General features: G+C 36.3%; 1 protein-coding gene and 1 long non-coding RNA gene across 5 annotated transcripts; one reads left to right on the top strand and one right to left on the bottom strand.

Moving 5' to 3' along the window:
• Positions 1-1,430: 1,430 nt before the first annotated feature.
• Positions 1,431-4,813, top strand: LOC113318784 (kinetochore protein SPC25 homolog). 4 transcript variants are annotated; one of them, XR_003344807.1, is made up of 8 exons: positions 1,431-1,671; positions 1,950-2,015; positions 2,212-2,358; positions 2,670-2,783; positions 2,876-2,965; positions 3,071-3,193; positions 3,446-3,853; positions 4,604-4,813. XR_003344807.1 is itself a non-coding variant. In XM_026567036.1 (7 exons), exons 1-7 carry the CDS (start codon positions 1,518-1,520, stop codon positions 3,712-3,714), a joined length of 957 nt encoding a protein of 318 aa, XP_026422821.1. In that variant the 5' UTR covers positions 1,431-1,517; the 3' UTR covers positions 3,715-4,180. The 4 variants fall into 4 exon arrangements, 3 of the variants coding, with proteins under 3 accessions (XP_026422821.1, XP_026422822.1, XP_026422820.1); XM_026567036.1 differs by lacking the exon at positions 4,604-4,813 and having other exon boundaries at positions 2,676-2,783; positions 3,446-4,180; XM_026567037.1 differs by lacking the exon at positions 4,604-4,813 and having other exon boundaries at positions 3,460-4,180.
• Positions 4,814-10,792: 5,979 nt separating this feature from the next.
• On the bottom strand, positions 10,793-13,576 carry LOC113318785. Its single transcript, XR_003344808.1, has 5 exons — positions 13,374-13,576; positions 13,108-13,244; positions 12,792-12,916; positions 11,844-12,069; positions 10,793-11,112 (listed from the first exon to the last, which is right to left on the bottom strand). It is a non-coding gene; the product is annotated as an uncharacterized LOC113318785 (long non-coding RNA).
• Positions 13,577-13,809: the final 233 nt, after the last annotated feature.

The raw sequence follows: 13,809 nt of genomic DNA, 5'->3' as shown, positions 1-13,809 counted from the left end.
TGATACATGTCTTCAATAGCTCATTAAAAGTAAGGATATTTAGACTTTGGGTTCCAATTTTATGACCAATATTGAACTTGGGTTTTAGAAAATTTGTAATTAAAGTTTGGGATTCGAATTACCCGTCCTAAAAATTAAACTCAGTTTACTCGAATTATACAAATAAACAATCAAAGATGATGTTAAGGATATCAATTATAAACGAGCAAAGAAAATATTTCAGTTCCAGATACTAAGTTTCAAACCCTCATTTTAAAGTTGGGTAGTGAAATAAAACCCTAACCTAGAAAGTAAATCTAAGTACCGGTCATACAAAACCCTAACTTGCATAATTATTGTAGCAACTAAAACTTCCACGGGAGATGATCATCAACATACCATCTAGGTCTCGTTGAAGTCTGTCTTAAGAATCGTGTATGTAAGACATGATGTAAGTTATTCAAAACCTCTAATCGTATCAACAGACTCTTCATCACCAGCACCGGATTTTTTCTCACCTAAGTATTAATTTTTGCTCAAATAACTACATATCAAATTAATTCAGAGTATATTTTTCTCTTTAATTTTCCTTATTATAAAGTTTTTTATTTTCAATCTCGCACATGCAATCATACCAAATATCAGAACAAAACATTTACCCAATAATTTAGTTAAAACTAGTTGAATCCTTGCAAACCCACACATTAAAATTGAAAAGTAATATTTACTAATAATCAAATTAATGTTCAGTAGAAAATATTAGGTTTGAGATTAATCACCTCTCTATAAGATTAGAGGTCAGGTCAAGCCTGTGTTGACTTGACTAAGTCTGTTTGTCACATGTTATGGTGATAGATGGACTCGATCAAGTTAACACAAACTTGACCTGATCTATATTCATGATACTCTTCTTATTCTGATCTATTTGATTTAACAAGATGTTGTCTATGATTATAAAGCAGTTTAAAAGACTGGGTACATTTTGTGCATTTAGGTCGATTAATCACGTATATAGTTGTTTCTTTTTTATTTTTTTGAAAGAAATTCGCTTCTACTTATTTATTGATATTTTGGCAGTGAATGCCGAAAATGGTGATGTTCACGAGTTTTCTTACAGGGAAGAATGAAGAAAATACAATCTCAGACGTTATTTTATGGGTAGTTCTTAACCCTGTACATTTCTAATCAAAAAGCTTAATTCTGGTTGGTCATTTTCTTAACTTTTTTGTATTATGGGTAGAGTTCGATAATTAACTAGTTTTTTGCTTTTTTATACTAACATCTGATTCTGAAAAAGAGATATTATCATAAATTTCATTATCACCTAAAAATAAGTCAAATTGAAAAAAGTGAAAGTATCGTTTTGTTTTCGTGAACAGTGGGAGTATACGGGTCTGTCTTTCACTTTATAACAGGTGTTAAAATAATTTCTCAGTGAAAAATAAATTGAAATGGCGGACAAAAATGTTTTTCAATCAATACTATTTTCTCTCTCTATAGTTTCTCTCTAGCGTTGTCCTCCGAAGAACTTACAAGGGATGGGAGAAACGATTCAAAAAATGCAGAAACTCAGGTTAGAATGCGAAACAGAGATTCCGATTCAACTACAACAAGCTACTTCTGCACTAACTTCATTCCGAAATTCATTAGATTTCATTGAGCTCAAATCCGCACAAACGTCTCAAAATCAAGGTGAATAGACTTTACTAGCTCCAGATATTTACTTCCTTACTTTGAAAAGATGATCTTTTTGTACCTTTGAGTTGAGAATTTCGGTAGTTTAGTTCAATTGCTGTATGTGGTGGAGAAATTAGGGTTTTTTGAAAAGTAGGTTTTTTAGTTTGAGCCATTTCGAATGTAATTTGAACTCAAGATCTAGAGTTTTTTAGTTTGAAGCAAAACTTATGATACGAGATACTGTGCTATTGGGATTGGGGTACTTATTTGATGTTGTCTTTGATCCAATTCAGAGAAACTTGGATATCTCAAAACGGGCTCGAGAGAATTGGAAGATGAATTGGTTAAAGCTCTAGCAGGTAAAGAGATAGCACCATATTGATACTTGTCTGTAGTCTTACTTTTGACTAACTTAATTATTGTGATGTCTTGTTTGATTTATTGCTATTCAAGCTGCGTAGATTTTCTGCTGTGTGAGTCGATGTTTAATCGGATCATTAAACATATTAATTAGTGATATTTCATTTATTTGGCGTTTTTTCTTTGTATCTGTAGTGAAAACTGATAGAGAGGCAAAGCGTCTGGACTTGAATGATTCAGTACTTGCTGCAAAAGCCAGGATAGAAGAACTAAAAAGAATTGTGCAAATCAAAACAGCAAAGGAAGAAGAGTATGGAGCAATCATTTCAAGACAATCAATGGGTGAGATTTTTTCTTTTAAGTAACTACCTCTTTTGATAGCTTAAAGTCAAGCACATGTGTTTTTTGGCATATGTAGTCAATTTGGTTCCATCCCAATTTTCTTGTTGCATGTATGCTTGAACTGTGTCCTAACTTAAGAGACCAGAGGTGTGTGGCATGCCTTTGCGCAGTGGGCATAAGCTTCTAAACTCTTGAGTTTTTATAACGTTGTATTCTGTGCATAAATAAACTTTTCTCGTACAGATATATTTTGCCAATGTTATCTAGAGCGGTATTTTTACGGCTAAATATTTTTTTTTATCATCTTCAAGCTATAGAAGCACAGGAAGAAAAGGTTAAGAAGATCACAGATCACAAAGAGAGCACGGAAGATGCCATTTCATGGTACAATAAGGTTCTTGGCTTTCGAATTGAAGGAGGACGTGGTAACTGTTTTCTTCTCATATTGCATTAACATTATGTGTATGATAATTTGCAAGAGCAATCATCTTATTAACAAACTTCTTTTTTTTTTCAGGAGTCAAATTTATATTTAATAACATTAACACAGAACATCCACATGAAGAATATTCATTCATTGTTCGGCATGAGGACAATACCTATACTTGTAAGTAATACACATTGCTGTGGCTGTAGACATTTTTTTTGTGTGGTAATAACCATGAGGCTAACATCTGTCATATGGCCATCCAATCGTCTGATTCTTTCTCAGTGCTAGATTGCCATCCATTCGTGGAAGACACCAAAGAATTGGTACAAGAGTTGAATAGAACTAATGGTCTGTTCAAGTTCGTCAGAATCATGAGAGAAAAGTTTCAAGCGGCTGTATCGATCGGTAAAATCATTTAACCTGCAACTTTCATACTTCAGACCTATTTATGATTGTCAAAGACCTTCTCTTACTAGGTGGTGATTGTCGCCTAATACATGCAGATTGTAAATCTCACCCTTGATTATCTGGCTGTTAGGATTAGTTCACAAACTGAAGGTCATTATTGATGAAAGGGCATCATCATTGTCATTTTCTTGTTCTTCATATTACTTTTGCTTGTACGCAAGTTTTACCATTTGAGTTATGATCTAACAGGATATCCTGATCAGGCTACTTCTGTGCATCCTGAGTCGGCCATGGTTTCTGTCTCAGCACCCACCTCATTAGATTACGCAAATGGGAGTGAATCCAGAAACGAGCAAAATCAACTGCCTGATCAACCAGGAGCCCCCGAGATATGCAACAAGAAGGTTAAACGTGTTGGTGTGGAGAAATCACAAATTCTATCTCCTGCATCTGCATCTGCATCATCTCATCGCCGGTCTCCGCGTTTACTTGCTAAGAATAGAGCAAAGAATAATTGATCATCCTGAGGTTGTTTGCATTAACTCAGGATATCCGTCAACTTCCTTGTTGAAGATTACAGTGTTCTGTGGCAGTTTAGAGTTGAAAAATGAAGGCATGAAACAATCAGTTGTCCGTCCATCCGTCCGTGGGAATCAGGTGAGGGCTGTTTTTGAGGCAAAATGGCCTCAATATATTTTCAGTTCAAATAGGATAAAGTTAGTGCTACTGTGTTATCTTTTAGGTTTGTGTATCTATGTATAGTTATTAGTAATTGTTTTGTTTACAACAATGCTTTTAGGTGTTCTGGCCTTCTGGGAACATACAACATATAGGCAGTGGTTGTAAAATCTTTTTGAGGTTTCCCATGAAGGCGAGCCTTTTTCCGCATAAAGTATGAGTCCAGGCCTTAGTATAATCAGTATAAGAATATGACCTGGGTTTGATATGAGGATGCATTAAATTTTCCAAACCCATGAGGGTTCATTCCGCAGTTTCGATAAGACAATACCTTCAGGATGACAAATATAGAATACTATAGTGTACTGTTATTACCTCTTGTATAATGTGTTATACATCTAGATAGGAAATATCTAATGTAGGTAATTCTATTAGAATTGGTATAGTTCGTTAATAGTACTTCGGCTCGAAACATACCTTACAAAATGACGCGTTTTGCACTGTAGATCACTTACAGACCTAGATTAAAGTGATATTAGTGAAGTCAATTTGTAGTATTTCGGCTCAAGTGGCTTTTTTGTTTGGATGTAATGTATATGCACTGCTTTCTATTTGACTGTACCCTTACCCTACTTATCTAGCTTCATGTCATAGATCATTTGCTCGTAGACCTAGATTCTAGGCTTGATTGACACTTTCCAACCCCAGTTCCCTGTTTGCATATTGCAGGGAGTACTGCTGAGTCTTTCAGCGATTTGATAAATAATCTAAGAAGTATAAGCTGAGCTGGATAATGGTAGTGCGCAAGTCTACAAATTACAACACATTTTCTAACGAAAGATATATCTATTGACCGGATTTTATGTGGATATACAATTCATGATGTCACCTGAAAATATTTTTGTAAGGATTGTCAAATTGTGAATAGTTTTTCTACGAGTACGACTGTCGTGTCTGATACTGGTATGGTGCTCTGAAGTGTGACAAGTAATAATGGTGTGGGTACGAGATTTGGTGTCTGATACCTATACAAGGTACCCAAGGGACTTAGGGTTAATGTTAAGAACATTTTTTGTGTGGCGTGTAGGAAATAAGATGTCTATATCCAGGCTAACATCGAAGTAAGACTGTAATAGGCAGTCATGTGTCTTCTCATTCTCTTTCTTTTCTTTATTTGCCATTTTCTCAAGCTTTATAGATGCCAATATATTAAAGTAAACTTTAGCAGCTAGCAGAACAGTAGCACTTTGCGTGTGTGTAACATAAGTACCAATGTCAGTACAAGTCAACACAGCAAAAAGTTTGAAAAACAAGGTGTTGAGATAAAACTTCATGCTCAGCAGCGGGCATGTGCTTAACTTACTTTCATTTATCTCAGATCTCATATGGCTAGATATTAGTATATGTAGCTCTCAACGCAACTACTGGATTGCCGCAGAATATGTGCAAAGTCAGTAGACACTTTTGATTCATAATGAAAGCCAAGTGGCTTGTTGAAACTGTAAATGTGATTCAGTTGATTTGAACCATCAATTAATTTGACTTGAAAAGCACAATAAAGGCCTGCTTGTCTACTAATTTTGATGTATGTTTTTCTTGACACCTTAACTAGAGAAAACTTTAAAATAATCTTACTGCTTCTTGCTGTTTTTATGAAGTAAAACTGGCTTTTCCTCACAACTGATCATGTTTCTTTTTCTCTTTGATGAGGAGTGTTTTTTGTTGCATCTCTACTTTAGGGATTCAATAACACTGGGGCATCCGCGTATATTTTTTTTAATCAATGCATCAGCATCGTGCTTCTTCTGGTTATCATTTCTTTTTTTAGTATACATTTTATGTTCATTCAGATTAGAGATAGCAAAACAAGTCTGACTGTAAATGCTGGAGCCCAGGCTCATCCAGCCTTTGTTTTAATCAAGCAGGGGTTTTTGAGTCTCGGCCTATACGAGTTCCCCCTTGCATCTTAAGAGTGAGGCTTGGGCACATGCCACATCTTGTTTTTAGTCCTGGCTCATCCCAGCTTATTTTCAGCCATAATCTGAAAATTTGTCATTGTCAGTTTCTGAAAATGTGTTTCAGATGAACTACCAGTAAATAATGATGATAAACCATGACAAAAATTCAGGTGGCCTCAATTTTTTGCATCGTCTAAGTTGGATCTTTGACATTTATACTTTCGTTTATAAGCACCCACTGACGTTTATACGCACCCACTGACCCACCACACGCTGGCAGCTCAAAGCAATCCCTCAAAAGTCAAATTCTTTGCAGCTGTATCAATTCTTGTTTGATTCTCTGGGCCACTCTTGGGCATCTGTTATTGTAAACTGTTATCAGTGCTGCCTTCTTTTATGAACTTCCTAACTGGATTTGATAAGTTATTATTTGTGTAGTGCATTACCATGGGACCCGCATCCTTTTACTGGATGTTCAAATATGAAATTTTCATGAACAACTTGAGTTCCTGCTTTTAATCACGTGGAGCCACCACCATCTGCTTCTTCAAAGCTGAATATTCTGTCTTCCCCTGATACGACTACTATTTGTAGTTCATTTGGGAGTCTATCTTAGTATGCTATGTTTGGTGGTTCCATAGTGTGGAAATCAAGAGAGAATGAATGGAAGAGTGTCCACCACTCAGAGGTAAGTCCTCTCTTTTATAGAATGAATTTATACAGTTACAACTATATCGCTAAAGGGTGAAAATATCTAAACACTATTCACCAACACTGTACACTATTCCTACCCTGCATAACTAGATGTATACATATTTATAGCTAGGCACAACTCTTGAACCTATGCACTACATAAGTAACCTGATCATAAGATTAATATTTCAACACTCCCCCTCAAGCGGGTGCGTAGATATCTAGCATACCAAGCTTGTCAATGAAAGAGTTGAATGGTCGACTTGGGTCTCCTTTTGTCAAAATGTCTGCAATCTGATTTTCAGTTCTTACCAAAGGGGTGCTGATGACCCCTTCATCTAATTTCTCTTTGATGAAATGTCTGTCCACTTCCACATGCTTGATTCTGTCATGTTGGACTGGATTGTGAGCAATGCTGATAGCAGCCTTGTTATCGAAATGCAACTTCATTGGACATTTAGGCTTGAAACCAATTTCTGCTTGTAGTATTCTTAACCATAATAACTCACATATCCCATGAGTCATAGCCCTAAACTCTGCTTCTGCACTAGATCTGGCTACAACTGATTGTTTCTTGTTGCGCCAAGTTACTAGGTTTCCTCCCACAAATGAGCAATATCCTGAGGTAGACCTACGATCAATCACTGAGCCTGCCCAATCTGCATCTGTGTATGCTTCAACCTCTGTGTGGTTATTCTGAGAAAATACCAACCCTTTTGCTGGTGCAGACTTTAGGTAGCGAAGTATTCGATACACTGCGTCCATATGTATCTCTCGTGGAGCATGCATAAACTGGCTTACAACACTCACAGAGTATGCAATATCAGGGCGAATGTGAGAAGGTAAATCAGTCTTCCCACTAACCACTGATATCTTTCTTTACTCACCGGAATGTCGTCAGTGTCTTCTCCGAGCTTCTGATTTGGTTCGATTGGAGTCTCGATAGGTTAGCATCCTAACATCCCTGTCTCAGCTACAAGATCTAGGAAATATTTCCTTTCAGAGATGTAAATACCCTTTTTTGATCTTTCCACTTCAATTCCTAGGAAGTAGCACAACTCTCTTGGGTCTTTTATCTCAAATTCTTTGGCCAAGTAAGATTTTACCTTCCCCATTTCTTCCACATCATCACCTGTCATTATAATGTCATCCACATAGACAATAAGCATGGTGAGTTTTCCGTTCCTAGAACGTTTGAGGAATAAGGTATGATCTGCCTGACTTTGCCGAAATCCATATCTCCGCATACTTTGGGTAAACCTTCCAAACCATGCCCTAGGAGACTGCTTCAAGCCATACAAGGATTTCTTCAACTTGCATACTTTTCCTTCATTAGCGGCTGTTTGAAATCCAGGAGGAATGTCCATGTATACTTCCTCTTCCAAATCACCATTAAGAAAAGCATTCTTCACATCAAATTGTTGAAGTGGCCAATCCTTGTTTGCTTCCAAGGATAACAAGACACGAATAGTGTTCATCTTAGCAACATGAGCAAAGGTTTCTTGATAGTCAATTCCATAAGTCTGAGTATAGCCCTTGGCTACTAATCTTGCTTTGTATCTTTCAATAGTTCCATCAGATTTATACTTCGCAGTGAATACCCACTTACAACCGACTGTCCTCTGTCCTCTTGGTAGTTCAAGCTCAACCCATGTGAAGTTCTCTTTTAAAAATTTCTTTTCTTCTACCAGGGCTTGCTTCCACTTTGGATCAGCAAGAGCGTCTTCAACCCTTGTAGGAATTGTAACATAAGACAACTTATTTGCAAACGCAACATATAAGAGGGTGACAGACGATGAGTAGACACAAAGTTAGCAATTGGATGATCTGTACAATACCCATATCGAGTTGGAGGTTACGTATACGACTAGGATATCTATCTTCCTCAACCTTTGTAGGCTCATCAGCTGCGCCGACATCTCTGACATTTGTTGACTCATTTGCTGAAACATCATCTTCAATAACTCTTAAATTAGTCTCAGCAGGAACTGTAGGAGGTTCTGATTCCGCCACCTGAGGAGCCTTGTCTCTTCGTCTGTAAAACTGAAGTGGCGGCCTAGCAACTTGGGGTTGAGGAGGTTGAGGAGTAGCACTTTCCTTAGGTACTGAACCAGAAAGATCAAACCAAGGCTGATCTTCACAATATATTCTATGCTCCCTCTGAAGAGAAGCCGTTGAATACTCTGAGAAGTAGGCTTGATCTTCACAAAAGGTTACATCTATGGATACATAGATCTTTCCCGTGGGAGGGTGACAACATTTGTAGCCTTTCTGTGTAGCTGAATAACCCAACAAAACACATTTGAGAGCTCTTGGATCCAATTTACTCCTATCTTGTTTATGGACATGCACATAGCAAACACACCCAAAAACTTTTATTGGAGCAGAATCATGTGGTTGTCGTGAAGTTCTTGAAGAAAGAACATCACATGGTGTTTGAAAATTCAGAACCCGAGAATGCATTTTGTTAATCAGCCGTGTTGCGGTAATGACACCATCACCCCAAAATCTTTTTGGCACATTCATTTGGAACAACAAGCACCTAGTGACTTCTAATAGGTGTCGATTTTTCCGCTCATCAACTCCATTTTGCTGTGGGGTATCAATACACGAAGTTTGGTAGACAATTCCATATTCCAAGAAGTAAGAGGAGAGACCCTGATTTAGATACTCACCACCTCTATCAGATCTTAACACCTGAATTTTTCTATCAAACTGGGTTAGTACAAACTTATGAAAGCTTTTGAAGACGGCATGAACATCGCTCTTATCTTTCAATAAGTGAACCCAAGAGACTCGAGAATAATCATCAATAAAGGTAACAAACCAACGAAATTCACCAATAGTAGTGACACGTGAAGGACCCCAAACATCACTATGTACAATAGGAAAAGGAGGTGAACTTCTATTCATGCTCAAAGGATAGGGAACACGATGATGCTTAGCTAGTTCACAAGTTTCACAATGAAATTTAGATATATCAAGTTCTGAAAACAACTTAGGGAACAACTTTTGTAAATACCCGAAGGAAGGATGCCCTAATCGTTTATGCCACAACCAAACTTGTTCTTCAAAACTAGACACACTTGTTGATTTGTAGGCTTTTAAACTGTCATCTTGTTTCTCCTCCTGCATTTCCAAGTAGTATAGACCCCCTCTCTCTTTGCCTAAGCTAAGTGTTGTTCCAGTGAGAATATCCTCAAAAACACAATGTGTCTCATAAAAGGTAACCTTGCACTTCAAAGCTTTGGTTATCTGACTGATTGAGAGAAGGCTGCAAGAAAGATTTGGAACATGTAACACCGTAGAAAGAGACATCGAACTAGTTATCGGAACACGTCCCTTACCAGAGACAATAATTGGAGATCCATCAGTCGTCTGAATACATGGTTACTAGGATTAGGATTATAGGTGGAGAAGTGGTTGGACTCGGTAGACATGTGATCAGTTGCTCCACTGTCAACAACCCAAGAACCCTTAGATTTATCACGCTCGGAGTTCAATGCACTACCAATATTACCTGATTGAGTCACTGAAGTAGACCCACCACAATTTTCCTTGGATGACTTCATTCTAGCATAGTCATTTATCAACTTTTCCAGGTGAACTTGAGATGGATAAGAGGAAATACTAGGTAGTGATGATGATGAAGGCTGAAACTCCTCTTCACCAGTTGTGTGGTACGATCTCGAACCACCACCGTGACCTCCTCTTCTTCTTCCAAACAGATTACCCTCTCTTATATTACCATTATTTTTACAACAATCACAAACAGATGAAGCACTAGTGGAAATCAGCAGTTTCGCGACAGACAAAGCAAGTCATTTAACTCGTATTTATGACTTGCTTTGTCGGTCGAATAAAGGGTCGCTGTTTGAGCGTCTTTTTCAACTATGACGTGTCTTTTTGGGTCGTTGAAAATCTTATATCAACGACCGATTTTAACGGTCAAAACTTTATGACCGTCTCCAATCAGTCATAAATATAAATCTTAATATAAAAAAAAATCATATTGGCTGATTGGCCTGACTGAATCTGACTAAATCTGAAATCAAACAGATTTGAAACTCAAATGAAAACCAAATTCAAATGAGAATCAAATGAAACTCCAATTAGAATTCAAATGAGAATCAAATGAACCCAAATTAGAATTCAAATGAGAATCAAATGAACACCAAATTCAAATCAAATAAAAATGAGAATCAAATTAAACTTGCACATAAATAATCATTCAATTTAACATTCATTGATTCATTGGTCACAAATTACACAAATGATTATCTCAAGTGGAGCTCAAATTCAATTTACAATCTGGACCAAAATTATTAGTTCAAATTATGAAAACTTGGACACTAAGTTCATTATTGGACATCAAATTCTTTTACATAGCTTCACCTTACAAAATAAAGAGACCAACTCATGTATCCCCAAAATATAGCTGCTCATTGTGACGGCGTTCTGAGTTTAATGAAAGTTATAAGAGAAACGTGATTATGTTGTTTGTACCTTGTCAAACAACTCAAAAACTGTTCTTGCTGGAGGAATCCATTCATCAATTGCAAAGTGGAACTCGCGAGGCTTCGTTACCTGACATTTTGAGTAACAGTAAATACTTAAACTCGTTAATACTAAGAGTATTTGTTATATGAACCTCACATGTTGGCGTCAAAAACTAAGAAAGCTAAACTGAACTTTTTATTCAGTGGCCTGGCCTTGAATTTTGGAATCTTTTCTAACGGCTCAAGCTCGTTTGCATTTTTCACTTTCAGGATGCAGTTGCTACATATCAGAAACTCAACTAAACAAACATCCTACAAATTTTAGAACTAATCAAAATCCTCAACCTAGTAGACTTGATGATGATACCATATTAAATATCTAAAGCATTAGAGTAAGACAATCCCACTTACGGAATACTATTTGATAATATAAATAGAATTATTGCAGCTAAAAACATAGTTCTAACCTATGATGGATAAATAAGAAAGCCTTATGAATGAACAACCAAGTAGATAAATAAAGGGATCTCTGAGATCTTAACACCGAATACTGGATTATATTAGCAGTACCATAACAATTATTCATTATTAAGTCTTGAATGAACTAAACAGAGAATCCGAAGAGCAATAAAAGATAAAAATAAAGGATAAATTTATATGCCTGTAGAACAGAACACTCAAATATGAACCCAAATCTAATGCAAATCTCATGCACACAAGGAAGCAGCTACTCAACTAAAAATTCCAATAAAATCTTAATCAGTACCATAAAATTAAATCTTAATATTGAAACAATAAAAAAAAAATCATAGGACATACTTGAGGCCTTGGTGTCCCTGCATTGAAAAGAGTAGAAGAAGCATGGGTGAACCAACCCTGTGACATAAGATGGTATGTTTTGAGAACAGACTCAATATTGTCTTTGTGGATTCCAACAGCAACTCTCCTCAACATATGTTGTGCTCTTTCTACAACCTTCCCTTGAACCTTCAACAGGTAAGATCTTTCAAGGGTTTTGAAACCAAAATAGTCAAAATCAAAATCTCTGTCCAAAAAGAAGATAAGTGATCAGTCAAAATTGCTTAACATTCAGTTTCCAAAAATAATAAAATTTTAAACTAGATAACAAGCTGCAAAACTACTCTAAATCAAAAGGAGCAACACAATCAAAGGGTTCAACCGTCAAGGGGATTGAACCCTTATAAATTTATCCTACTAATACTCTTTCCAATTCAGGTCTTCAAAAGAGTGAAGAAACCTTCATTTTATCTTGAAAATATGAAGGAACATAGGTTTTGTCAGGTGATGGTTCTTCTTCCCAGAAAATGGGTTGAAATACAAGTCCACCTTATACTGTGGGATAAACGAGACCATATAGAGACAACAACATCATAGTTCACAAACAGATCAACCCATAATCATGCTTAGATTTTACAAAAACCATGTAGGTTTTACTGAATCAACAAACAAACTAGCCTCGAGACATCATTAGGCTAAACCTTTAAGTTTATTATACTCTTACAAACTTAGAAAGGTACAATAGTTTTGGCTAGGGCATGGATTTTGTTCCCAAATAAAATCAAAACAGTTCCAATTATATCATAAGATAAATGAGACCATATAGAGACAGAACAAAATCATAATTCATGAACAAACTAACCCATAATCATGCTTTGGTCTAACAATGAAATGGACATTTACCCTTAACAAAAGAAACACAAACCATATAAATTTTACCAAATCGACAAATCAATCAGACAAAATTACCTTCATGATTATATCATAAACATCATCAGCAATAAGTGGAGCTTTCAATCCAGAACCATCATTTACATGCTTGTAAAAGAAAAAATCTATACCTGTGTATGTTAACTTCTTTGTCTCCAATTCAACTGCCACCAACAAAACACAACCATACACAATTCCATCAAATGAGATTTTTTTTTTTTTAAAAAAAAGGAGCTTTCCATTAACTCTTCAACTCAACTGGAATCAACCAAAAGCAAAACTGAAACATCATCACTCATGATATCAGACTACTCCTAAAACCCAAATTGAAGAAACAAAAAAAAATTTAACTCACCTCACAAAATAGATAATAAATTTAACGAGCAATCTTATTAGCAAACTGAGACATCTTCTACTTCATCACCGCGGCCACACTATCATCACCAGGAATCACAATAGGAATCGGCTGAAGTAAACCGCAACCCTAAATCCCTAATCAAGAAAAAGAACACTTAACTATTACCAGGGAAATCAAGAGCTTTGAAATTACCCTAACCCTAATTTAAAAATTAAATTCCTGTAATTGAAGATGATGATAAAGAATAAGTCATAGATAATTACCCAAGTAATCGCGAGTAGGATTTTATAATTGAAATCACAGACATTGAAATCGATTATTTGTTAGAGGGTATTGACTTCTACTCCACCTTCTGGATCTGGAGACATTGTAAAGAAAACGAGTCGATTGAGAGAAAATAATGGAAGAGGTAGGAGAGGAAGTCAATAAGCAGACTCGATCTCCATTGAACTTATAGTTGCAGAGAAAAAACACATCGTCCATTATTTGCTCTGTGAAAGAGGTGAGAGGGAGATTGAGACAGAAAGATAAGATTCTCTCAATTGAGAGGAAATTATGAAATAGGTGAGAGATAAAAAGATAAGGTCCTCTGGGTTTTAATGCTGAGAGGAGATTCTTAATCATAGCCGTAGGTCAATGAGCAGACCCAATCTCGAGAAATCTAACCATGGAAACATCGAGGCTCAGCAGTCTCGGCAT

This window comes from Papaver somniferum, chromosome 10 (genome assembly GCF_003573695.1).
Source record: "Papaver somniferum cultivar HN1 chromosome 10, ASM357369v1, whole genome shotgun sequence".
Taxonomy (NCBI): Eukaryota; Viridiplantae; Streptophyta; class Magnoliopsida; order Ranunculales; family Papaveraceae; genus Papaver; species Papaver somniferum.
This window is presented reverse-complemented; position numbering and strand designations above follow the sequence as displayed.